Source organism: Hippoglossus stenolepis, chromosome 1 (genome assembly GCF_022539355.2).
Source record: "Hippoglossus stenolepis isolate QCI-W04-F060 chromosome 1, HSTE1.2, whole genome shotgun sequence".
Taxonomy (NCBI): Eukaryota; Metazoa; Chordata; class Actinopteri; order Pleuronectiformes; family Pleuronectidae; genus Hippoglossus; species Hippoglossus stenolepis.
Window position 1 is genome coordinate 5,926,248 of NC_061483.1, and position 25,922 is coordinate 5,952,169.

Below are 25,922 nucleotides of genomic sequence, written 5' to 3' on the forward strand. Positions count from 1 at the left end.
CATTCAAAGTCTCTGCAGTGAGCTGAAGATACAGAGGCTCCCTGTCGAGCTGGAGAAAATTGCACATTTTCAATAAAGAGAAGGAAAAAAACTGTGAATCCAGATTTTTACAAGCAAACAAAGACACTTCTGAAAATAACCAAAGCTATAATTTCACAAATTGTCAATTTAAATAAACTGAAATAAGTTGTGTTGAAGATACTTTGTCCGTTGTCAACTTGAGATCACAATCCACTTTGTATTCAGTGTGGCGCACGTCGGGACACTATGGGGTTTGGAAACTTTCTGAAGGCATTGTTCTTCAAATCTAGTCGACAGATGCTCTCCATTTTAAAGTCATGAACATTGATTTTCACTCTGAGGCCATAGCATGAGCCGCGCCGAGGGAGGCAGCTTCAATAAAGTTAGACTAAATCTATTAGGACTGGCCACGAGTGGCTGCCACAAATAAATGTAAATGAAAGTCGAGCTCTTCTTATAGGTGTTTCACTCGGCGTCGGCTGCTCAGACAAAACCTTAAACTGATAACAGAAAATATGCGACTGAGCTTGATAAATAGACTTTGTGAGAAATCGTAGTAAAGCCACGACAAAGACGCCTTTAATAATCCAAACGCAACTGTGCAGGAAATATTCTGACTTTGTGGGATGCTTACATATTGAAAGAATTCAATGTGCAATTGCAAAATTACATGTTATGTAAAGATTAGTCTGCAGTTGCACCACCAACAGGGCTAAAAAGAACCAGAATGTAAATGCATGCTGCTATTTTTATCACCTGCAAAGAAAACGAAGGAGTCTAAACAAACTTAAATACAATACACGGCTGCATATGTCAGTTAGAAGCGGTAAATTATGGAGGAGACAGAATGAGATAAAGGGGTGTGAGGAGGAAACATCAAGAAATGTAGTGAGCGGGGGAAAAAGCCCTGCCTTGTGTTTCCCTCTGCGTTAAACAGGGCGTGAGACTGGGAGTCAGCAGCAGAGTGTGGTTGTGGCCTGTGGTTTTCACTCAGCACTAACATCTCTGCAGTTTCTCTCAACAGGGAGGAACAGAGCGGACAAAATAGAGCCTTCAAAATGTAAGTGTCCATGTTGGAGCCTCGCACCCTGAGAGGCCAGGCTGCAGGATGAAACATCTGCCATGCGTGACATCCAGCACCTGCACTTACATGCAGATGATCGTTGCCCTGTGACTGCGTCTGTCAAACACACTCACACTTTGATTTCCTTTTTCTTATTGTTGAGGGAAACAAATCGCTTCCCCCACATGACCCATATAGAAACAAGGCACAAATAAATTAGACTGGTCCCATGTGTGCCCCCCCCCCCCTGTGAGAGACGTTTCTTCACACTTTGATTGTTGCACGGATTAAACAAACAACAGCTCGTGTAGTTTTACAGGTTCTGGGAGGAAGATTATGTCACCAGGCGAGTTCCTTCTGTTTTTAACCAGCTGTATACAAGCTGTACACAGCAACTTCATACTGGTCTGTTAGATATAAAAGTTTCATATTTAACAGACCAATCTGAGATTTAATTTGATCTAAGTCACTGCAAGAGAGCAAATAAGTGAATTTCCCACAGAAAACAATATTGTTATAGTATTGAGTACTAGAGACACTGAGGTCCATATCTTGTGTAATATTATATACTATACAAATTCTTACATGTCATTTTAACATTAAGTAGTTTTTTAGGCGTATATGGGTTGGGGTTACTGTATGGAAAGTGTTTTTCCATAAGGTTTACTTTGGGCGTGGGCATCGGGCATTCAACTTTTAACAGCCCCCTCTGGCAGTAACATAAATCAGCGCTTACGTGTTCACATACGTGGAATTCTGTAAATCTATCCACTAATTCCACAAACGAGCGTCTGTATGTGACTCGCATACCACATCTTAGCAGCTTTACACTTGGCTTGTGTATTGTTAAGAGGCCAGGGAAGCGCAGTGTCCAATGAAGCAAAGCTAATTCAGTTTCATTTGATAAGAAACCTTGACAATAAAAATCTGCATTGCAGATAAACCAGGTAGGATGAACTCAAAGTTTCCAAACTCCAGTCTGCACCAAAGACTGTTTATAAAAAGCTCCATTATAGTATATTGGAGGCCTGTTATGCCTGCTTTTATTCCTTGGCATTACTCATGACTAGGGATAATCCTGAAGTAGCTCTGGAGTATTACCACAGGCCAAGCCAAACAGACAGGTTTAGAATGGGAACTGCCTGAAATCGATGTGTAATTGGGTTTTTCCTGGTTCAATATCCTAACACCTAATAGTTTTTCTTTGTATTTCTTTATATCCCTTCTGCTGCAGCTACAGAGTTTATTCCACCAGAAGAATTAAACTTTAATCTCCTGTAATCTTTTTCAAATTCTGGCCCAATAATTAATTTATATAGGCCTTATCATACTTTGCAGTCCTATATCTGCTGTGGTGTAGTGCCTATAATTAATGGTGTGCTGTGTAATATCGCTCTATGTTCATCACAAGGCAAAGAGATGTTTTTCCTTTGTTTCACTCTGTGGTTTGGCTCCATCTCTCACTGCATACGAGGCAGCAGGAAACTGGACATTCATCCTCTATCACTATTACCTGTATCTGATTTCCCATGACATAAGATATATATTTTTTGTTTCTGTTCTCATTCATCTCCGTCTGACAGAGCAGGAGTGAAGATCAGAAGATAGAGACGTACCTTACATATTGTATTTTACCTACAGTATATTCAACTTAACTGAACCCCACCCTCCTCAGCCCCCTTCTCTTATTCTGGTGGGAGCTGAAGAGAAGTGGGCTTCAAGAAGATGCAGGCGGTGGAATATAGCGAGGGAACAAAAGCGGCGAAGTCTGGCTGAAATCTGGCACAAAAATATGCTCCTGAGGCAACTGGGGGGAAATTGGGTGAGTGAATTCAGAGCAGAACAGTGTGTACACACAGACGCACACACACACCTACAGGCAGCAGTATAATGTAGCCTTGTTATATCCACCTTCAGTAGAGCTAGTGTTCAGGGCAATTATCCAGGGAGCTGCCCCACCTAGAGAAGCCGGCGTGTCAGCCGCGGAGCTGTAGCTGGACAAATAACAGCCGTGACGATTAAAGAAAACACTCGACACCTCCTCCCTCCAACATATTTTCACTGCTTCCATCAAAACAGCGAGATGCCATGTGCACTGTAAAGCTGCAGAATGAAAAAGACTCTGGCAGCAGCTTTGGTCTCAGGCAGCTGAAGGTAAACAGTGGGCAGCTGCCAACTGTCCAGAGCCATCAGGTCATCAGTCGAGCCGGAGCTGATGAAATGTGGGAGGACATGAGAAAGGGATGTTGCCTCCTTCTCTTCCACTGTCTCTTATGTGTGCAACATCCTGGAATGTGTCGGAGCAGTCCCGGCCTGTCACTGTGAGCTGGAAGCAGCAGCAGCAGCAGTCATTAAGTTATACATAGAACATGAGCCCCACTTTATCTCTAAGTTGAAACTAGAACCTGTCTTTTTCAGTAATGTTCAACTTATCGCAAATGAAATTTAATCTAACAGGACTGGGATTTAGTCTGTGCCTTGTGATACATTTTTAGCATAAAACTATTTGAACTATTCCTGAGTGGGGACTGAAGGCAGACGTCTCCTCCTTGAAACTTTCGTTTTATTTCAGTTTCTAATTTACATCTTTCTTTGCACCTATTTTCCATAAAGCTGCCTCGTCAATCTACTACTTTTCCTACTACTACCACATTTCCCTCGTTGCAGATAACGGTTACTTCCATTACTGATTATTCTATTGATTGGACTTTATGATCAATTAATCAAAGAAAGATAATCAAATACACGCCTCAAAGACGGGGATGCTCTGATGCCGTCGGCTGGATCGGAGTCATGTAACACGTTTCTAACATCTGGCTTTTGTCTGCAGTTGGAATAGACACAATCAACATTCACCCCTGGGTCCAATCGGCAGTGACGGAAATGTCACATCCGGGTGAAGGTGCAAATTAGGTGACTCGCTAACTTCTGACTATCGTCTCTGCTCGGTCTTGTCAGTTTCTAATTGTAAAACGAGGTGAGAGCTCACCATACATGACACACCGAGGGGAAAGAGCCAGAGAGGCACGCTCCTCTGCTGCCGATGGGAAAGGACTCAATCACTTTTCTCAGCGTGTTTACCCACGTTTACAAACCTGCCCACTAAGTTTGATGTGAGGTAAAACAGATTATTTTTTCATCAGTATCATGATGATTCTTAGTACTACAACAATCGCTGATGCATATTTTCACATTATGAATAATTTCCACACAGTGAGGAAGCTGTTTTCATTGGTGTTGGATTGATATTTAGTAACTGCCAACTGTTAAAGTTTTGGTACCGGAGCTGATATGTAATAAAGAAAAAGTTGTATGGGTGCATCCATTTTGCACTTTAGGTTTCTGTACCAAAGATAATGCTCATAAATGTAGTTTTGTTTAACCAATAGAGTCAAAAACCACAAATTTTTTCAATATATGAAAACAAAGGGGAAAAGCAAGTCCTAATATTTAAGAGGCTTTAACCATCAAATGTTGATGGTTGTACTTAAATCAATGAAATGATTACTCGATTATAACTCTTGATCCATTAATCAATTAGCTAATCAGGGTCATTTTGTGTTTTAGATGTGTATTTGAATATATAAATAGAAATGAATCCTTTAAAATATATTGTCTGTTACTTCAGTTTTAATATAAACTCAGCTTCCTGTTAAGTTGGTTCAACTGGCTAAGTCTAATAAGATGGTCGTGTAAAAAAATCCTATTTTCACGAAGGTCATACTGTCCAGTTTTCATTGAATCTTTTCATTGACGTGTTGATTGAATTTCATGGTCACTCTTGAGGCTTTGTGCTGCTGCTGAATTGGGCTTTGTGGATGTCGGAGTATACAGTAAACGTTAAACAGTGACATCATGTACGTAATAAACGGGGCACTGTTTAATTTTATTGTTTGAACTGCAGAATAAACTACGTTGCACATGGTCTCTTGTGGTTTCACATAAAAGGGCATTTCTCAAACTGCTGTTGAAAATCAGCAACAAATGTAGAAACTATTAAAAAATATCTTTGTCTAATATAATCCTGCTGATGCAACGAGCAAAAATGTGCCCAGGAACACAAAGAACATCTCCAGTTTTATGTGTTTTTCATGATAGATTTCCTCTTAATCCAGCTTCACTGCCTTCATTAAAGTCCAGATCAATTTTTAATGTGCTACATGTAATATGGAACAGCTTCATCCGGGCGAATGTAAGACCTCTGCCTAACCTAACATAAGGGCACATTGTATGGCCGTGGATTCCTCTGCACTTTGCCAGCCAGCCACGGCTCTGAGAAGTCAGCCAGGCCTTAAGTTCCTGAAACCCCTCCAGAAGAAAAAAAAAAAACTGATGGGAGGGAATGGCTTCAGGAATGGTTGGTATTCTGAAATGTTTTTCTTCTCCTCATGTTTATTTCTGTCTTTCATCGCGGTCCAGGGAAACTCTTCCCCGGCCAGTCAGAGAGCATCACTCTCCCACATCACCACATTCTGATAAAAAACAAACGCATTGGACAACACGAGGGCTCGAGTTGGTTTCTTGTGAGAAAAGCAAAGTGCTGGTGAACAGGGAGCACACGTTGGCTGTGATGAATGTGATCCCTCCCTTAAGTAAACACGGTGCAACGCTCATTAACCAAATCACACAAGATAAATGAAACCAGGATATACTTCATCTCTTCTAATTAGGCAAACTCAGCCCACAAGAGCTGCGGATTTCAATCTCCACAAAAACGAGGACACCAGTGTGGGAGCTGCTGGAATACAAACTTAAAGAGGAGAGAAAGGGGAGAAGAAGAAGAGGAGGAGGAGAAGTTGGAAACAACAGCCTGACGGTTGGTGTAAGTAGATTCATCTCATTATGACACTAAGAAACAACATGGAAATGACTTACCACTCACTTATCTCTGTCCTGGCTGCCTCTCTTCTTCCCTCAGTGACTGACAAAACTTCTCAAAGTGTTTCTTCCCACAGGCTCTCTCTCTCTCTCTCTCTCTCTCTCTCTCTCTCTCTCTCTCTCTCTCTCTCACATTCACACTCTCACTCTCACACACACTCTCTCCCTCTCTCTCTCTCTCTCACAATCACTGACTGCCCAAAATAACAAGAAGGCGACATCTAGTGGCGAGCACAGCTGCAGCACCTTACAAAGGCAATAATGGTCCCTTGTGGAGCTGTTGGTGTTTGGCCCCCTGACAATTTCCAGAGGTAAGTTATTGGCTAATTTGCTCTGAATCAAGGGGCGATTTAAAAGCAGCAGGCGGTGAATACAAACAACTGCTTATAATACATACAAATACTTTTGACCATCCACAAACACCGGGGAGGTTTGTAAGCAAATGTTATTGTGTGTTTTTAGATATGTATAAAGAAAAGAAAAAGTAGTTCCACTATCCTACAGCCATTACGGCCTCTGTGGAAACAAACACTTGGAGTTGGTACATTTTCATGAATAGATGTAACCTGCTGAGTTGGGAAAAACATGATTAAATATGTAGATGTTTGTCTTATGTACAAGACCATACACAACCTGACTTCTCTGCTCAGTTTCTCAACATAATGACTCAACTGCATCTCACTGTCCTCAGTGTGTCTGTGCTGATCTTCCCTTTGCTGTCTGCTGTCTGTTTATTGTTCAATGTATAATTTATTATTTATTCGCATCCCCATTTGCTGCCACTAAGAAAGCATCTGTACCAGCTTTCTGGGACCCAAACACAACAAATCATAATGTTCAAACTCTCACTCATGTATGTTTTTATATACTGTGCATGCTCTTACATCTGTACTTCTAGATTTAATGTTTCAGCTAGTGTCTAACAAAGCAGTACCTTGTTTCAGAGTCTAACACTAGACTGTTTTTAAGTTCACCTGCTGAAAGTGGAACGATTCCCAGCGAGTATGATTTATGACACAACCAGTCATGGTCCAACAGGCAACTTACACAAGTGTGATGTGGAAACTCTGCCTGTTGCACATGCTGAATACTGAGAGTGGTACTTCAGAGACACCTTGTATCCAGCAGTTAAACTGGGAAGGTAATTGGACTTTTTTTTTGGAGCCCCCCCGTTGACATTTGAGGAAAAATAAGTCGTGGCTCTGTTCTTTTTTTAATGGAAAAACCATATCACATAAGTCCATCAATCCTTTAACTACACCGACTGTGCTTTTGAAGGAAACAGCCCATAATATTATGACTTTCAATGTCACAGGTTTAACTTTGTTAATCATCGACTAACTGTCGTAAGTCAGTAAAAGTCATTTAATTGGTAATTTTGAGGTATTAACTTTGGCTCTGCACCCATCTTTCTATCTCTATCTCTCTCTCTGTGTCTCTCTCTCTCTCTCTCTCATCTCTCTCTCTCTCTCCTATCTATCTATCTATCTATAGACAACCCCCCTCTCTCTCTCTCTCTCTCTCTCTCTCTCTCTCTCTCTATCTATCTATCTATCTATCTATTTATCCCCCTCTCTCTCTCTCTCTCTCTCTCTCTCTCTCTCTCTCTCTCTCTATCTATCTATCTATCTATCTATCTATCTATCTATCTATCAACCCCCCTCTCTCTCTCTCTCTCTCTCTCTCTCTCTCTCTCTCTCTCGCTCTCTCTCTCCCTCTCTCTCTCTCTCTCTCTCCCTCCCTCCCTCTCCCGCCACTGTGATAGAGTGTATCGGTGCGCGCTCCCGCGGGCCGCTTCCTGTCCGCTGCTCGCTCCCGGCCCCGTCAGAGGTCCTGTGGTGTCTCACGTGTTTCTCTGTATAAAAGCAGCCGCTCGCCTCTCATCATGTCCAGTGTGTCGCCCGACAAACGCAGGAAGATGGAGTCCGCGCTGAACCAGCTGAAGAAGCACACGGTGGTGGTGGCGGACACCGGAGACTTTCACGGTAAACCACCGCGGCGCCTCCGCCAACGATAGCCGGGCTAGCATGCTAACCAACTTAAAGTGAATGACCGCCGTGCCAGTTAAATATTAGCATCGGGGTCTCACTCCTCTGGATGCTAGCTAGCTAAGCAGCATGCTAACCGAGTGTGTGAGTGAAGTTTACAGGAACTTTTCAACTGCTAAAACTGTCAACGTCGTAAGCGGATTACTTGTTGTTACCCAATTTAGTAACAGTAGCTTAACTTAGCCCCTGTAGCTAAAGCTAGCTAACTAACGTGATAGCTCAAGTGCATTGTTTACATTATCCTCCCACCTGCCTCGCAGTGTTTTCACTTTAAATTAACTACCTGTGCACATAACAGACATATGGACGTGTTTCAAAACTGTAGCTCGGGTGGTGACTCAACCTGGAACAAGGTGTAATCTGTGTTTTTACTTCCTCGTTCCTCTCTGTTCAGGTCATGTTTCTCAATGGGTCAGAATGAGGAACCGTTTGCAGAAACACTATTGCATTGTGATGCAAACCAGAAAGTTCCTCATGCACACTCTGCACAGTCAGGATGACATGACACAACTGCTCTGTGACTCTGCAGCCAGAAGCGGATTATGTTACACACACACACACACACACACACAACACACACACACACATACACAACCTCACACAGCAAGACTGGGGGGTGTTTGCATTACGCCACTAACGATTATACTACCTGCAATGATGATATTCGTCATAGATTCATCTGTAAAACTGTTAATTATGTCTGTAAAATATAAACAAACTACTTTTCTACAGACGAAGGTGATTTTGTAAAGTTGTTTTGTGCCACCAACCGGCGTAAACTCAAAGATACTCATGGTGACAATTGTGACTTTTCAAAAATAGAACCAGCAGAATTTGTCATTAATGCTCTAAAATTACCAGGAAATGATGTAATTATCTAAATGGTTGTCTGATATTTTACAGTCTATCGACTCATAACAATAATAACCGTCCTAAACTCAAAGATATTCGTGGTACTGTCATGTATGGCAAAGAAAAAGAAAAGAGACGATTGTGACTTTTCAAGGTGGAACAATCAAATGTTCAGGAAATGACAGGAAATGATTGAATTATCTAAATGGTTGCTGGATATTTTACGGTCTGTTGACTCATAAGTATAATAAACTTTATTTGTATAGCACCTGTCATACAAGAAATGCAGCTCATAGTGCTTTATATACAATACAGATACAAATAAAGGCATATTAAAATGTAACAGATTGTAAGTAACATAAGATGTTGAAATGACGTTTAAAATAAAAGGAAATAAGAAAGAAATAGAGAGAAAATTAAATATAAAATACAGAAAAGAAAGTGATTAAAATTATAAAAGTGTGTGGACAAGTGCAAGATCTAGTTAGAGGCTAAAGTAAAGACTAGTACTTAAATTTTTGAGCTGCTGTTTTCATCTAATGGTTTTAATGTGTCAGTATTATTTCATATTAAATTACACCTTTTAGACCAATGAATGACATGAGTGAGTCGTGCTTTCTGTGGCTGCACACAAGCTACTGTATAATTACAATAACACAAACTAATGTATAATTAAGTTCAGTCCAACATAGCTGACAGCAAATTCTGTTGACTGGAAATGAATTGATTTTGAAGCAGTTAGTTGCTTGAGGTTGATCATGAATAATAGATATTGTGGGAGTTTTCTATCACTATTGTTTGACATTAAATAGATCAATCCCAAATAGAATTATAAAACATTAATTATATAAATTAATAACAATTGGCTGAAAGGTGTACAGTCCAATGCAGCAACATTACAAACACAAGGACAGAACTTTCCAACAAACACCTTCTCACAACACAATATCTTCCACTTCAACTGTGACTGTTAGACACAATAATAAAACATAGGCACAGTTAAAGCAGTAATAAGAGCTGTGGTTATTCAGGATTTGCAGTTGGTCCTTTTCAAAATGTACACTTATGTCTGGTTTATGAAATCAAGGTTATGCAAGTGTAGACATGTTAAAATCAAGCACCAACGCCTCTGTTACACACGGACGTGCAAGAGCATGGTCAAACATGCTGTAACACCACCATCTTACTTCACTTCTGTAAGTGGTGGTTAATGTTCTCTGGAACATTAATTTAACTGGTGACAGGGGCCTGATGGGGCCTGTGCTGCAGGTCTTAGCTGCGGTTTGTCATCTGCTTATATGCATACTAATATCACCTCTAGATTAAGGTAGTGTTGTCATTTTAAGTAAGCTATTGATTTTTTTTTTTTAGGTTACTGTGACTATAATGTTCGCTTTCATTTAATCTCTCTAGTATCTTCATGCACTACAATGCTCACAGAACAGTGGGTGTGTAGAAAACTGGTTTTCTGTACACATGCGTAACATTATTCTTCACTGTGAAATGTTTTTTTTTCCTATAGTGGTTATGTAGATGTACTTTCGCTTGCCTTTTATACGTACCCCTCCAACAAGCTCCCAAATCATGTGACTGCTAATGTTGTAAAGATGCAGTCATTCCGGTCTGGTATCATGTGGTTGTTTGCTGTGATCTAAGTACAGTTGGGGAAATGAACATGAATGATCAGTGCAAAAGGAACTGCACGTCCTCAATGGCTGTTTGGGATCACTATTACATTATAGAAACATTATGAAACTACCCATCTGCCAACAGGCCAGAGCCCGTCTTCTGGGAATGCTTTTACGAGCAGCTCGTAAACCGTGTAGTGTCTTGAACTGTATATCACCGGTATCCAGTCCAAACCCTCTTGTCTACTGAGGAATCCATTTTTCTGCTGGATGAGGTTTGACAGACAACTGGCTGCAGAACAGAGGCAGTCTTTGTTCTTGCGGCTGCAGAGCTTGCAACACTGACTGAACTCACACTAAACCACTTTGCCCCATCACAAGGATCCTGCCGCTCTCGCATATTAAATCAAAATTTGCAGGTCAGTGCTGTGAGCGACAAGAGGGATGATATTAAAATCTTTCTCTAGGCTCTGGAACAACCTGAGTTACCATTACTCATCTTTATAGGTCAGTTTGTCAAAACTGTTAAGTACAGAAACGTATAATCAAGCTTTTGTAATAAACAAATTACCATTTAACCAATTATCATACAGTCAAACCTTTGTCTTTCCTCAGGTGATGTTAGATGTTATCTTCATGTGATAAGAAACTGTGATATCATCTGCCTCGAATGAATCTGAACAGGTTTTTCAGAGAATGCTGAAGTGTAACATCTACACACTAGATGGCGCAATTGCTTCACCAGACCAGCTGTATGTCATTGAATCAACAAGTCAGAGTTCTCTCCAAATTATAATGTGTAGAAAAATAACTTCTAAGGAATACCTTTTTAAGAAAAACCTTGTATCAAACTGAAATCTGAGGTTTACAGCATATTTACATTGAAAAAGTAAAAAAACAAATTATTATTATTAGTAGACCTTAAGTTCTGTAAGATTCAAAGAAACACATTTGCAGTGTATTAGAAATGCAAAAAAGAACCAATCCCGAACTTAATGAGGAATATGATATGCATGTATGTGACCTTGCTGTGTCTTCCCACCCTGCAGCTATTGAAGAGTACAAGCCTCAGGATGCCACCACGAACCCATCACTCATCCTGGCTGCTGCGAAGATGCCAGCCTACCAGCAGCTGTTGGATCAGGCCATTAAATACGGCATCGCCAAAGGCGGGTAAGAGGTTGCACACGTTAAAGAGCTAAACCAGACACCTTTTGAATTAAACAATTCTTTTAATTACACCTCTTTGAATACCCCAGAGATCAAACCTGAATATACGCAGCACTGACGTATCTGTGAAGAAAAGCAAAAGTATCTTATTAAATCATGTTATTATTCAAGATGTGATTTGTCTAACCGGTTACACCAGAGTACAGAGGTGTGAAAAAAAAAAAAGGGATCGGCCATTCTGAGTAAACTGGGAAATTATAGACGACACTAATAACAATCATAAAACAAAATGTACAGTAATCAAATAAGAATTCTGTCATTGCGATTACATTTAATGTGTGTGTGTTGAATGCTATGTACAGTTGTTAAATATTACACTTTGTATGTGCGTGACTGTCGTGGAAGATATTTATTCAGGAGTCTTGTGGCCGGTGGGGAAGAAGCCATTCCACTGTGTGGTGGTGAGAGTCTGGGGAGTCCTTTATTACCATGGGGCAGAAGGGATTGTTGACATGTGATGTGACATTTATTAACCTCTAGGACTTCCTGAGGCATCGCTGGGTGTGCAACTCAATGCTGTATGCACAAGCTTCCCCAGCCCCTTGCACCCTATGCTGGTGAGGTTGCAGTATACCAGGCAGTGAAGCATGCTGCCCCTGTAGAGGTCCAATTCTTAGGTGTCTGATCCCATAGAGACGCTGATGGGGCCCATGTTAAGTCCTTGTGGATGTTTGAGACATCTGTTGTTTCCTTCTTTGTTCAGAACTGAGGACGAGCAGGTTGCCAACACCATGGACAAGCTGTTTGTGAGTTTCGGGCTGGAGATTCTCAAGAAGGTTCCAGGCAGAGTCTCCACTGAGGTGGATGCCAGGTAGACGCAAACGACACATCACAATCGGCAAACTATGACAGGAAGCATTTACTGTGGCCCTGCACAGACCTGCTATTAACATGCATCCTAGTCTCTCTCTACACCACACACACTCACACACACACACACACACACACACACACACACACACACACACACACACGTTGACATTAGACTTGTCTGTCATCATCAGACTGGCTTAAAACAACACAATTTGGTCTCCTCCAACCAAAATGGAGTATGCTTGTGTTTGCATACAGAGCAGACGAGTGAAATTCACAAACACAAAAGGTGCCGTGAGAAACGTGGAGATACATTTTAATGGCAGGTATGAACCGACGTACTTACTCGAGACAGAAGCATGAACCAGGACTGAACAGCGCCAGCGACAGTACCCAGAGGGTATTTCGGCTGCCTTCAGCATTACTCATAATAGATCTCAGAAGACTGGTATTCACAGAACCACTTATTAGTTATGTCATCACTCTAATGTCAAGAATACACTTCATCCTTTCATAATGTTTGCTGTAACAATAACTGCATTTATCTAAAAACCTTTTTACTTTGTCTGTCATCCATCTTTTCACACAAGGGAAACAAAAGGAGCAAACAGTGTGTTTGAATGTATTTAAGGACATATGATCACGTAGCAGCTGGGGATCAAACCACGTCTTTATTTAATAAACCTAAACTCCCAGCAGCGACACAGCAGCCCCGTTAAATCACTGCAATTACACAAGCCAGTGATGCTTCATGTCTTGTGTTGTTCTACCCCTGACAGATTGTCTTTCGATAAAGATGAAATGGTTGCCAAGGCTCTGAGGCTCATTGCTCTGTACAAAGAGGCAGGCATCAGTAAGGAGCGTGTGCTTATCAAACTGTCTTCTACCTGGGAGGGGATCCAGGCTGGCAAGTGAGTATGTGATGTGTGCTATGTGTTCGCTATGGTCCAGAAGTTGGTTTCACATCGCACTGCAGGAAAAATGCCTGTTATCATCTATACCGATTTGCTGTTTGTAGGGTTTTTGAAAATAATATTCGTCTTTCTTTTGTTCAGGGAGCTTGAGGAGAAGCACGGCATTCACTGCAACATGACCCTTCTGTTCTCGTTCGCTCAGGCTGTGGCCTGTGCAGAGGCTAATGTTACACTCATATCGCCCTTCGTTGGACGCATCATGGACTGGTACAAGGAGAATACAGGCCGAAAGGGCTACGAGCCACATGAAGACCCAGGTAATACTGCCCATTCCTGGCAATGAAACCCACCTTTCTGATAGTAATGGTGTAAACAGTTTACCATAAATTTATGTTTTTAGGATGTGCGTAACTCTTTTCACACGCATGTATCCGTTCATCATAGCATGGGAACATGCCTCAGCTTCATGTAGAACATGGGGTAAATGTGGAAGAGATTATGAATGTTTCCACCACAACATGTCAGAGCCTTAAATCAGCCTCATAAACCTAAACGTAACACCATGTTGTTTGAGGAGAACTAAGTTTGAACATGGTGTCACTGTAATGGAACTGCAGTGGTGGTGTTGGTGGTAAGATTGTGAACCAGAGACGTCCGCATGTTTGACTAATCCCTTCATCCCCCGAAGGTGTGCTGAGTGTGACCAAGATTTACAACTACTACAAGAAGTTTGGTTACAGCACCGTGGTCATGGGCGCCTCCTTCAGAAACACGGGTGAGGTCAAAGCCCTGGCAGGATGCGACCTGCTCACCATCTCCCCTGGGCTGCTGGCAGAGCTCAGCGAGGATCACAGCACCGTCCCAGAGATGCTCAATGTGGAGAAAGGTACTGCCCTTCTTCTCAGAGCCTTCCTGCAAAATACTTGTATTTGTTCATAGACATTCAGTGAACTGTAAATATAGAAAGGGACGAGGTTTGACCAAAGTACATCAGATTTAACTTCAGATAATCGCAGTTGGACTAAATTCTTTGACGCCTAGTGAGATCGTAATAAATATGGAAATAAAAACGCAAATGAACCCCGACTTCTCTGCACGGCACACCTGTGATTACAATTTCAATTGTATTTCACACTTGCTTCAAAGGACTATTGTGTTCAGTAATTGGCCGTCATTTAATTATATAGAGATAGTGTTGCCATGACTGATTATGGGATAGACGCACAGTAACTGGTTAGGCCAGGAGTTTAACTGAGGTGCCAAATCAAAATGCAATCTAAGCTTAGTTTAAAAAGCAACTATCTCAAACCTGAGGGTTTTCTGAATTGACAACTTTTATTAGCCTCTGAAGCAGAGGACATGAAATAAAAAACATTTGATAAACATAAAACATTTGTCTCATTGTAAATCATTCCCTTTTCCCTAAACGTTGAACATTTTTAAGAACCCAATAAAGCCGGCAAATCCCCCGTTCTTCATCATCCTCTTCCTCAAACATGTCTGACTGAGTCTTGGTCAGTGGGTCAGCAGGAACATCGTCTGGGTCTGAATTTTCTTCCTCGTTATTTTAGTTGTTTTCGTCAATGAAACACTTCTGCACTCTGCTTCAGTATTGCCGTTGCCGCTTGGAGCATCAGTCATGGTCTGAAACACAAGTGTACAAGCTTCTTTGAGGGCTAAGGGCTAACAAGCCATTATGCATTTTGCCTTTTCCCACAAGGTTTTCGGCAAAGCACAAAGTATTTCATCACGTCCTGAAAACGATAACAATGCCATCCTGCTCTAAAGGGAAACGCACGCTAAATGGGTTAAGGCATAAAAACCCTCACCAATGGCACTCCAGTGGTGTTTTTTACTTCAGAGCCCAGATGCCCGGTTGTGATACAGCGATTATGTTGTAGTTGTACACAGCAAGTGTTTTAAATACATCCAGCATTAGGGTCAGGGTCTTTCATCCAAAACACTTAACTCTGCTCCTCAGAAATACACCTGCCAAGTTAAAAGTTGAATGGATGAGTGATTATTGAGAAACTCAATGGTCGGACAGAGACAGATTTCTGGATTTATTGGTTAGATTAAGACTTTGTGAGAGAGGCTCTGCACATATATAAAGCTCATAGTTCTTAGAGGGAATGTGTAATCTATGAGCCCACAACACGTTTCCACTTTGACCCGTTTGTTTTTGCAGCCAAGGCCTGTGATCTGGAGAAGATCCACCTGGATGAGAATGATTTCCGCTGGGAGCACAACGAGGACCGCATGGGAGTGGAGAAACTGTCTGATGGCATCCGCAAGTTCGCTGCAGACGCCATCAAGCTGGAGACCATGATCAAAGTAAGGGGGTCAGGCAGCTGAGAGATGATTCCCAGGGTATTGTTAAGTTTGCTATGCTCACTTTTTGATTTTGAATCACAGGAGAAAATGCTCAATGTGAAAAACGGCAAGTAAAGGACAGATCTGGCTTCTCCGGCTGCGTCGGCAGGACGTGATAGAAGGTCCAAAGCACCAGAAGGCCTTCCCTCTCCTCACCTGACCAAACTCCAGGGATCCTGAATGGACAACTCTCCTCTTAGACTGGGACCAGCTGTTTTCTGACCAAACATAAATGATAAATGCGAATGTCTGTGTGAGGTTTATGTGAAATAGTCTAATATTTACTAGAAACTTAAACGGAAAGGAACAACGTAAGCACTTCTGCAGGAGAAATGTCTTAATGAGACTTGAATAGTAATTGTGTGACTACTAGAAAGGACCATGTGCTCCCTTGGACCAGGAAGGACGATTTAATTAGCTCCAGACTCAGGTCGATGAAGACAACTGTACCATCATTCCTTAGAATATTATATTTTGCTCTTTGAATAAATAAACGTCTTAACCTTCATGGGTGATTTCGTTGTGCTGCTCCTTTCTTTAACTGTCACAACAGGTGTCTGACTGCATTGACTGTATGTTCAGATATGTTTTTGCTTCGTGACTGGGGGGAAACTATAATTAACTTTTTCTGGTCCTCGTTGCGTGCAGCTAGTCGTGCCTCTTTTATGTAATCTAGTTGAGCCGGTTTAACTTCATTCCACTGCTGAACAAATTCACCTAAACGTCCCCTTAACTTCCTGAGTCCTGTAGACGGAACACATTTACTGGAAACTCCTAACACATGTTTGATGCCGGACTAGAATTATATATAACTTGGGACTTCAAAGCTTTACCAGTGGCTCAAGGTAATCTGAGTTTTCATTATTTTTACTTGCGCTTTAGATTGAGTTTGATTTCTTTGTGGTTGTTGTGTTTCATTGATTCCGAGTTTAGAGTCGACTCAATATTGTTATTTCTCCGGCGCTGGGAGATTTTTGTCTTTTGAGCAGAGGCACATTTTTTTACTAAATTATATTTGAGTTACCAATTTAGTCTTTAAGCTGACGATAATAATTGTTCATTAACAGGAATAAATCTAAAAATGAGCTTGATTTTAAAGTATTTATTTAAATAACCTCAGAAAAGTGACACCCGTGTACTTCAGTGGCCAGTTTACAACAAAGAATAATACAAAATGTACTTTAACATGTTGCTTCAAAAGATTCAGCCTCTGTGTTTTTGTCAAAAGCTCAAGGGTTAATTCAAGTTCATTAGATGTGCAAAATACTTTTAAATACTGTTTTGGAAGTTGTGTTCTAGGAGAACAAAATTAAGAGTCATGAGCTGCTCAGCTCTGTAATAACAAAAATATTCAAACCAGTTCACCTCACAGCACAGACTGTTTCACCCTTTTAATCACATTGTAATTTAATTAGCATCTTACTGCCTTGGAATGTGTCAAAATGGAATTAAAATCACCTAAGTTAAAGTATACTACAATATTTATACACTAATATACAGACAGTACACATTGCATAAAAGATCAGGGTCCTATTAAACTGCTAAGGGGCCTTATCTAATGTAAACAAAGATGTGTGCCACTGATATTTCCGTACACAGCTTTATTGTTCCAATGTCTCCTTAAAGCATTAAAGAAATGTGTTATTTGACATAACTCATTCGTTAGATGAATACTATCAGGTCAAGTTCAAGGTCAACAAAAATACTATGGTCTGAAAACACATTTTCCAAGAAAACTCCAGTGTTAAAGTAGAGTTAGAAAGACAATGTGAAGTTTGTAGTGATCGGTAAATGATTCCTCATTGTATCATGTATAACTAGTGAGGACGACGCCAGGTAAGAAAATGTATTTTTCCAGGTCTCTTTCGGCCTAAAGTTCATATGGTTCATTAAGAGACATGATCTACAGCTGATTTTGATCAATCAACCATTCGTCATTACGTGGTATAAATGACACCATGATTATGCAATGGTTTTACAATATTCAAACTATTTGAATGGGGAGTATACGATGACAGTTTTGAGTATATACAGCAGAGTATGCTTTGCTCCTCATGTTTGTGCAGTCGTATGTAACAAGTGTCCTGATGCGTGTTCCTTCCCTTGTTTTATCATTTGAGTTATGACTGTGTCCACGACTACGAATGTGAATTTTCATTATTTCTTTAAATATCGTGTTTATGTTTGTTGTTTCATGTTAAAATAGCTCGTTTAAGCCTCAGATGATTTCTTAGTGAATATATGCTTTAAATTATTGATCGCACCTCTTTGTTGATTACTGTGATAAAATGGCAACTTTTCCATTGCAGTACTTTTACCTGTCATGCTTACAGTACATACCACAAGCTCCACACACGACCAATTGAATATTTCTTTCATATCAGGAATTTCAGTCAACACGGTAATTATGGGACATATTTTTTCTCCAAAAGAATGAGAGAGCGGTTCCATCACATCCTCGTCACACTGACGTCAAACAGCAGCCACGTCTCCGAAGGTGTCAAAACTCAGTACGTCCTTTAAACAACACACGAGACGTTATGAGACACATCACATGAGTCTGCTCAGTGTCCCGGCTGCTCAAGGCCTCCTGTCTCTGTTCGTCCTGAAGGTTCTGACGTCCTGTGTGACTGAGCCGCTGAGATGCTTCTCAGACTCTGCGTCCTGGTGCAGGGCCTGACGCTGCTCCTGTCGGGCCCTGCCTGCGAGGCCTCTTCTCTGGGGATGACCGTCCACGCTGTGCCCCTGGAAAGTGATGGAGGGAAAACGGTGGGAAAACTTTCTCTCACCTCAAATTATTGTCCAAGTCCAAACTCTGTTGCACTGGCGGATTTTGTTTTTTGTTGCCATCTGAGGTAATGTGGGAAACACACCAATAGTTCTTTCCACTGTTTGAAGGTTACAGAGAATTAAAAGTTATAATTTCAATCCTCCTCAGCATTATGTTATTTTTATCTCAGTAGTTTGAAATTGTGTGGAAACCATTGTCACTAGGAACTTTGTAGGTATTTCTCACAGTTTCCATTGTTGTTTTATTTCACTACAAACTTTATAAACCTTAAAATAACTTTATTAGTGAATTGTTTATTGGTTACAACCTATTAAACCTATCAGGGATTTGTTAATGAATAAGGAAAAACCTTATTTTTTCTTACTTAAAAGACAAGAGCCAGTTATTGAACTCTCGGAGGGTCTTGGTCTTTGCCTTTTTAACTAGAAGAGCAACTCTTAATCTTTAATCTATTTATTTTGGTCAAATTATTTGAGCATAGAAGTTATTGTAATTTATTAATTAATTATTTAATTGTTATATTCAATGATTTGATCCATTAATATCCCCATGAACTGGGCACAAAGCATAAAAGATTTAGACCCTGATAATCCCATAATGCAGTCAAGGCACGACAAACTGAGCATTATAATTCTTAGTGAATGAGATAATAGTTCGAGCAAATGTCTCTGGTTTGTTTGGGAGCAGCTGCACTCGCCCTGCCTGTTCTTCTGTCCTCGGCTCAGTAATAAAATCTGTTTCAGCTCATTAAAGCTTTGTCGCTTTGCCTCCTGCAGGTGCGAGCACATTTCACCGTCATCACTCCCACTCCCTGTCCAGCGCTGACGGGCCTGTGCGCTGAAGGCGAGGACTGTCTGGTCCACAAGACCTCTTTCCCCTTCAACGGCACCAAACCCCAACCTGGCTGGTGTGTCCGCCAGTGGCAGAAAAATGTCCCCAGTGATTACACTGGCTCCATCAGTTTAGGGTATGAGACCTGAACATCTGAACTTACTATTATCTTTGGTCTCTCAGTGTGTTTCAGTCCCTCTTACGTGTGTTTTCCACTAAATGTTCAGGTCCAACACAAAGTTTTATGTATCACTGAAAGCACGACCGCTGGTTCGGGAGAACACCGGGAGACTCAATCATCCTGCTTTTGTTGCTCTTCCTCCTCCACTAAGGTAATTTTACAAATACAACACACATACTCTCAAAATGTAAGAAATTACTTCATTCTGACCGGTTAAATAAACTCAATATACATGATGTGGACTTGTAGATGTTTAAAATAAGCACAGCAGTGACTCTGAGATTAAATAAAATGAGGAAAATGAGGCCTGATGCAACATTTTGGGAAATACAATGATAGAATTAATTTGATGAGACAATTGATGACACTCAAACAGCTGTAGTCTGGCTTAATACAACAAAAGCTGCCTTCCTGCACCTCTAAAGCTCAGTCATGATCCCAGTTGTTCAATTTAATCCACACAAAACCCAAAATGTACTCACAACAACTAAGCATTTATGCAGGTTTTGTGTGTTGGACTATTTCTTAACAGAACATTTTCTCAAAAATTGCATAGAGACAAATAGAGACTCCAGGAAGTGTCTGGTCCCTGAATGATTACTGTAAAAACATTACACCTTGCAGATTTACCTCCTCTACTTTCGTTTTCTCCTTTGTTCTGCAAGCATTTGTGATTTCCACAAGCTGATTATCTCTTTGTCACTGACTGTAATCGTGCAATTGGATCAGGGCCCGTGTGGACTGCCCTCACCACTTCAGTCTGTCCGTCAAAGACCTGGACGGGGACAGGGTGCGATGCCGCTTCGCCCAGGACGACCAGGGAGAGTGTGTCAGCTGCCCTCGACACTCCTTCATAGAACTGGATCAGGTGAGATCACCTTCCACCTGAGTGGGTACGATCTCCTGGGAGTGACTGAAGAGTAGAGCTGTGAACTGTAGATCAGTTAAAAAGACTTAGAAGTTATTAAATACCAGAGTTTATCTCCCATCTATTGTTTTAACTAGCAGCTCTTCTGGTTCAGGAAGCCGGGGATCATGAGTGTCCTTACTTCAAGAGAACGCAAACGCACGAAGCAGTCGCAGTAATGAAGGAGAACAAGATTTACAGACAAGAGGGATTTAGGATTGTTAGGCAAGAGCTCATGAGCAGTCGTCAGCCAAATAATTATAGTTTAAATCAGCAGAGGGAAACAGCAGCAGAATGCATATTGATCATATTTTGCAGTCCAGCACTTGAAGCATTGTATTTACTTCTGTGTCTCACTCGACAGCCGGATCGTGCATAGAGTGAAGGGACGACTTTAAGTTAGGTAGAACCACCAGGAGCCGTCCACTCCACAAATGACATAAAAACTTTCAATGACTCACTGACCTTCACTGCAAAAACTCTGCACTAGATTTTAGATTTTTACATCCACTCAAACTAAGTTTTTCATAAAAGTCGTGCCAGTAATGATCTTTTGTTCAGGTCATTTATCATAAACAAGAACTTCTCATTTTGATTACGACTCAGAATTCCACTCTGTACAACTTTAAGCATTCGTTTCCCCCCTAACATGTTATTTATTTGGAGTTTGCATTTTAAATTGTGATTTTCCAGCCTTATCTACCATGCAAAGCACTTTTACACTAAAATCAAATAAACGTTCACCCGTTCACACATGTATTCACACAGTGATTTCATACAGTGCTGACCCTGTGGTTAGTGGACGACCCGCTCCCGACCTACTGTACGAACACTGTCTGGACTTTTTTACCTCGTCAGATAAGATCATTATTCTTTTTAATCGATATTTCTCTATTTCTCATATTTTAATGTTACTGTATTTTACAGTCTACTGTTGACTTCCAGTTTAAGTTAGAAAGCTCTGTAGGTGCTTTGGTAAATAACATCAAAATAACTGGAATACCAGAGCTCATCCCTCAGCGAAGGTCCAACAGTCTCCTTTGATTCAGTCAAGCTGCATTAAATTACACACACTTATAAAAACCTGTCCCCTAATTAGGCCTGTTTTTTTTAATCTAAGATACATGAATAATTATATAAGAGTTATTTCCCTGGGAAATCATTGGAAATGTCAAAAAATGCAACGTTAAATAAAGTGATTAAAATATCTATATTTAATGGGCTCCTCCCTGACCCATACAGCCTCACGTTTCAATGTAACTAACAAACGAACAGCAGACAGGACTGAAACCTCCTTGGCAACAACAGCCAGACTGTCCAGAGACAATGGCCCCAGTCATCTTGAATCACCGGGGCTCTCTGCTCAGTGAAAACTTGGCATGATAGTATTCTGTTTGTGTGGTTTTACCAGGAGAAATGTGTGGTGAGGTTCACTGGCAAAGCAGCAGCGGGAACGTACTTCATCTACCTGATGGTAGAGGACCTGATTCCTGTGCCTAAAAACATCCACGAGCAAGACAACACACCCCTCAGCGCCGTGCCTGTGCACCTCTCTCTCACCGGTCAGTCACTCAGATAGTAGGTTAGTTTAGCTTGGTTTAGTTTGGTTATATCAGAAATGGCTTAAATGAACACTACATCCAAATATTTAAAAAATATATTTAAAAACATCCCATTTTTAAACATAGACAATGACACAGAGGAATCCAATGAATGTGCGTTTTCGTGCCACACGATATTTAATAGAAAACTGACCACGAGATGTTTTATACGATGAAGATTCTCTGCCGGTCTAGTTTGATAGTTGAGGAAGTCAGTAGAGCTCATTATGGACCAAAGAGGTTTAGACACACAGAATAAGCCAAATCAAAACATCAAAATATTAAAATTGTATTATTCTTCACAGTTCTATCTATTTTATTAGTAATTTCTTTCTTTCATTTTCTCTCTGAATCTTTTCACCTCTTTTATTTGACTCTTTTTAATCTTTTACTTTGCTTGAAATTTGTTTGAAACTGTTTTGTACAATTGAAATTTTAAATTTAGCCCTTTTTTCCTCCTCTCCTCCTCCGGTTATCATTTGAAGTTTCACAAAATGTCTCCTATTCTCCTCACATCCAGTGGATGAGTCGTCGACCAGTTGCAGTGATGAACCAGTGGCAATGGACGACACCCCTGAAGAGGACTCCACGCAGTTTGTCCTTCCGTTCCAGGAGGTGAAGTTCAACGGCAACTTCATGTCAGTGCTGGAGAGGTGAGTCCTGTCGAGCCTTTTAACTTCATCTGTTGTCTCTGCTTGCACATAAAAACATAAAATACAGCCCCAACTTATTAGGGTGTGTTGTTGCTCAAGACGACATTTCTGGATACACTTCACAACGGCTGCAACTAATAATAATTGTTATTATTGATGATTCTGTAAATACTTTTCTGCCAATAATTCTTTTGTCTAATAAACAAAGAAATAGATTTTTCCGTCATAGAGGACAACAGAGACCAGAACATTCTCACATCTTAGAAGCTGAAACTAAAGAATTTGGACATATTCTCTTGAAGAAAAAACAAATTATTGAATGAATTAGTTTATGATTATTTTTACCTATGTAACGCAACGAAAGCAGCTAATTCAGGTTTGTCTGGTGTGATGACAACACGAGTGATAACAATGCACCGACACTTCCAAGTCTGTTCTTCTATTTCCTCTCATTCTGTTGTTATTGTGTGAATGTAGCAGGTAAAATAACTAAACAATGACCCGTGTGTGTAATTTGTGAAAAGGAAGTTCTTTAAAGATATAATAAGTCTTCATTAAAATGTCTAAAAATACTTTTGTTGCCTTGTACGTTTAAATGTGTCCCCTCTATGTTTCCAGTGTCTTAGAGATGGCAGTGGTTGGTCCCCCTGGACTTTTCAGGGTTGGCTTCAAATCAATCGGCCCCTTGTCCACGATGACCATGGCCTGGGTCCGCTCCGAAAACAAACTGGCTCCGCTGTTGCCCCTCTGCTTCGCTGCAAATACCAAGAGGTAGTTGAGTCACCCCACCTCTCCATGTTACACTGTTTTCAATTAACGCGACAGAGCTGTCTGAAGCGCAGGCGACACTGGAGACACCAAGAGCCAGATGAGTCCAGTCCAATTAGGACGCACCTCAGTCAGAGACACGAAGGTTTCTCGTTCACACTTAAATGTCCTTTTAAAAAACATGTCATACATATCTATAAATTAACTTTCCAAGGTCACAGAGGCCACAAAGAGTCTCCAGAGTGCTTCTTCAACTTTGCATCAGTTGTCACTTGTATTAAAAGATGAAGTCATTATGTTTCAGTGGTAAAATGTCACAGTGAATTTATATGAAGCTGGAAAAAAAAAAAGTACGTCGAAATATGTACACGGAAAGTGCACTGGTTGGCGGAGGTAATTCCAGTTTGTTTGATGGTTTCTTTTGTTTTGGTTGATTTGCACTCATTGTCTTTTCCAGTTTGCAGTCAGAGCCCAGATGTGTGTGGTTGTACCAACGTGAGTCCTTCAGTTTTGTTAAAACATCATAAAAATGCTTTACTGTCGCTCCACTCACCGAAAACCCAGTAATCGATCAACTATTAACTATTAAAATACCCCTCTCCTTTTATTTCAGGGGAAATGAAGACGCTACCTGCTGGAACAGGTTCCTCTTTGTGTTATTTCACTGTTGAGTGTGTGATTCAGATGCAGAGTGCCCTGATTAGATCTGTGTGACTGACCATGAGAGTTTATTAATAAACCCAGATCTGCTGGTGTCTGTCTGCAGAGCTCAAGTGTGGGAAGACAGAAATGAGTCTGGTGCTTCCCATCGCCTCCCTGACCAACATCAAGCTGGATGAACTGCAGCTCAACAGCCCCACGTGTCCTGTGTCCTACAACGACACTCACCTGACTGCGAGCATCCCCCTGAGCGGCTGCGGCACCAAGACTGTGGTAACAGGCCCCAACTCCCTGCAGTTCTTTCTTTCTTTCTTTCTTTCTTTCTTTCTTTCTTTCTTTCTTTCTTTCTTTCTTTCTTTCTGCATTTATGTCTGTATTCCTTTCTTTCTACATTTCTTTCTTTCTTTCTTTGTGTCTGTATTTCTTACTACTTTTCTTTCTTTCTGTCTTTCTTTCCTTCCGTCTGTATTTCTTTCAGCATTTCTTTCAGCATTTCTTTCTGTCTGTATTTCTGTCTACATTTCTTTCTTTGTGTCTGTACCTTAACTACATTTCTTTCTTTCTGCATTTCTTTCTTTCTGTCTTACTTTCTACATTTCTTTCTGTCTGTATTTTTTCTGCATTTCCTTCCTTCTACATTTCTTTATTTTTAAATTTCTTTCTTTCTTTCTACATTTTTTTTCTTTCTGCATTTATGTCTGTATTCCTTTCTTTCTACATTTCTTTCTTTCTTTCTTTGTGTCTGTATTTCTTACTACTTTTCTTTCTTTCTGTCTTTCTTTCCTTCCGTCTGTATTTCTGTCTGTATTTCTTTCTTTCTGCATTTCTTTCTGTTTGTATTTCTGTCTACATTTCTTTCTTTGTGTCTGTACCTTAACTACATTTCTTTCTTTCTGCATTTCTTTCTACATTTCTTTCTGTCTGTATTTTTTTCTGCATTTCCTTCCTTCTACATTTCTTTATTTTTAAATTTCTTTCTTTCTTTCTACATTTTTTTTCTTTCTGCATTTCTGACCAGATGTTCCTATTCATAGGTTATATTGCAGTATAAACTTCACTCCACATGAAAAGCTTGTCTTTGCTGACCTCAAGTGGTCGAACCTCTTCTTGTGCAGGCACACTGAGCACTGTGCAGTAGTAGGTGAACTTCTGACCACACCTGACGTGAAACAGACCAGAGGGAGCAGTAAAACAAAGCTTTACACTCTGGTGTTGAGTTACTCATTGATTCTTACTCCTACCTCGGCATCGGGATATATTTTCCAGCCATACACATCCTCATCCTCTCTTGTTTTCTAGCACGCTGGATCCGAGCTGGTTTACACCAACACCTTGCAAAGTGTGCGTCCCTACACTATGGTCAGCCGAAAGCCTGTACTCATCCTCCCTCTGGCCTGCCGGATCCCTGCATCCCAGGTGAAGGGACCACAATACAAGATTGACATTCCCACAGAGAAGGAGGTCTTTGGTGAATATAGCTTTGAGATCCAATTATTCTTCCCAGGAGAGGGACCCATGGCAAATTACACCAAGTTTGCCAAGTTGCGCACCATCGTCAGATCATCACCACGAACGCGACGAGAGATGGGGTCACCATTAGGGAGCAACAGGCCCTCCACCGGCTCCACTAACAGCAATGTGACCATAGGGTCCAAGATCAACCAGATAGACTTGCATATTTTGGCAAACTGCAGCATCAAGCGAACCGAG

The 25,922-nt window shown here is 40.8% G+C and overlaps 2 protein-coding genes across 3 annotated transcripts in view; one reads left to right on the forward strand and one right to left on the reverse strand.

Moving 5' to 3' along the window:
• The window catches only part of tspan4a (tetraspanin 4a), a 124,071-nt gene extending 117,993 nt beyond the window's left edge, over positions 1–6,078 (reverse strand). Inside the window, exon 1 of one of the 2 annotated variants that reach the window (XM_035164144.2) lies at positions 5,960–6,078. The gene's annotated coding sequence lies outside the window, so the exon portion shown is untranslated. The remainder of the gene's footprint in view (positions 1–5,959) is intronic. The other variant, XM_035164150.2, reaches the window with a different exon arrangement.
• A 1,679-nt stretch (positions 6,079–7,757) lies between these two features.
• taldo1 (transaldolase 1) lies at positions 7,758–16,328 on the forward strand. Its single transcript, XM_035167571.2, has 8 exons — positions 7,758–7,947; positions 11,540–11,663; positions 12,424–12,531; positions 13,313–13,444; positions 13,589–13,764; positions 14,136–14,333; positions 15,636–15,781; positions 15,863–16,328. Exons 1-8 carry the CDS (start codon positions 7,848–7,850, stop codon positions 15,893–15,895), a joined length of 1,017 nt encoding a protein of 338 aa, XP_035023462.1. The 5' UTR covers positions 7,758–7,847; the 3' UTR covers positions 15,896–16,328.
• Positions 16,329–25,922: the final 9,594 nt, after the last annotated feature.

Excerpts from the sequence above, each read along its gene's own strand:
- taldo1 (XM_035167571.2), top strand. The coding sequence starts at position 7,848 with ATGTCCAGTGTGTCGCCCGACAAACGCAGGAAGATGGAGTCCGCGCTG. Across the intron at positions 11,664-12,423 it reads TACGGCATCGCCAAAGGCGG|AACTGAGGACGAGCAGGTTG; the intron begins GTAAGAGGTTGC and ends TTCTTTGTTCAG. Across the intron at positions 14,334-15,635 it reads GATGCTCAATGTGGAGAAAG|CCAAGGCCTGTGATCTGGAG; the intron begins GTACTGCCCTTC and ends TTGTTTTTGCAG.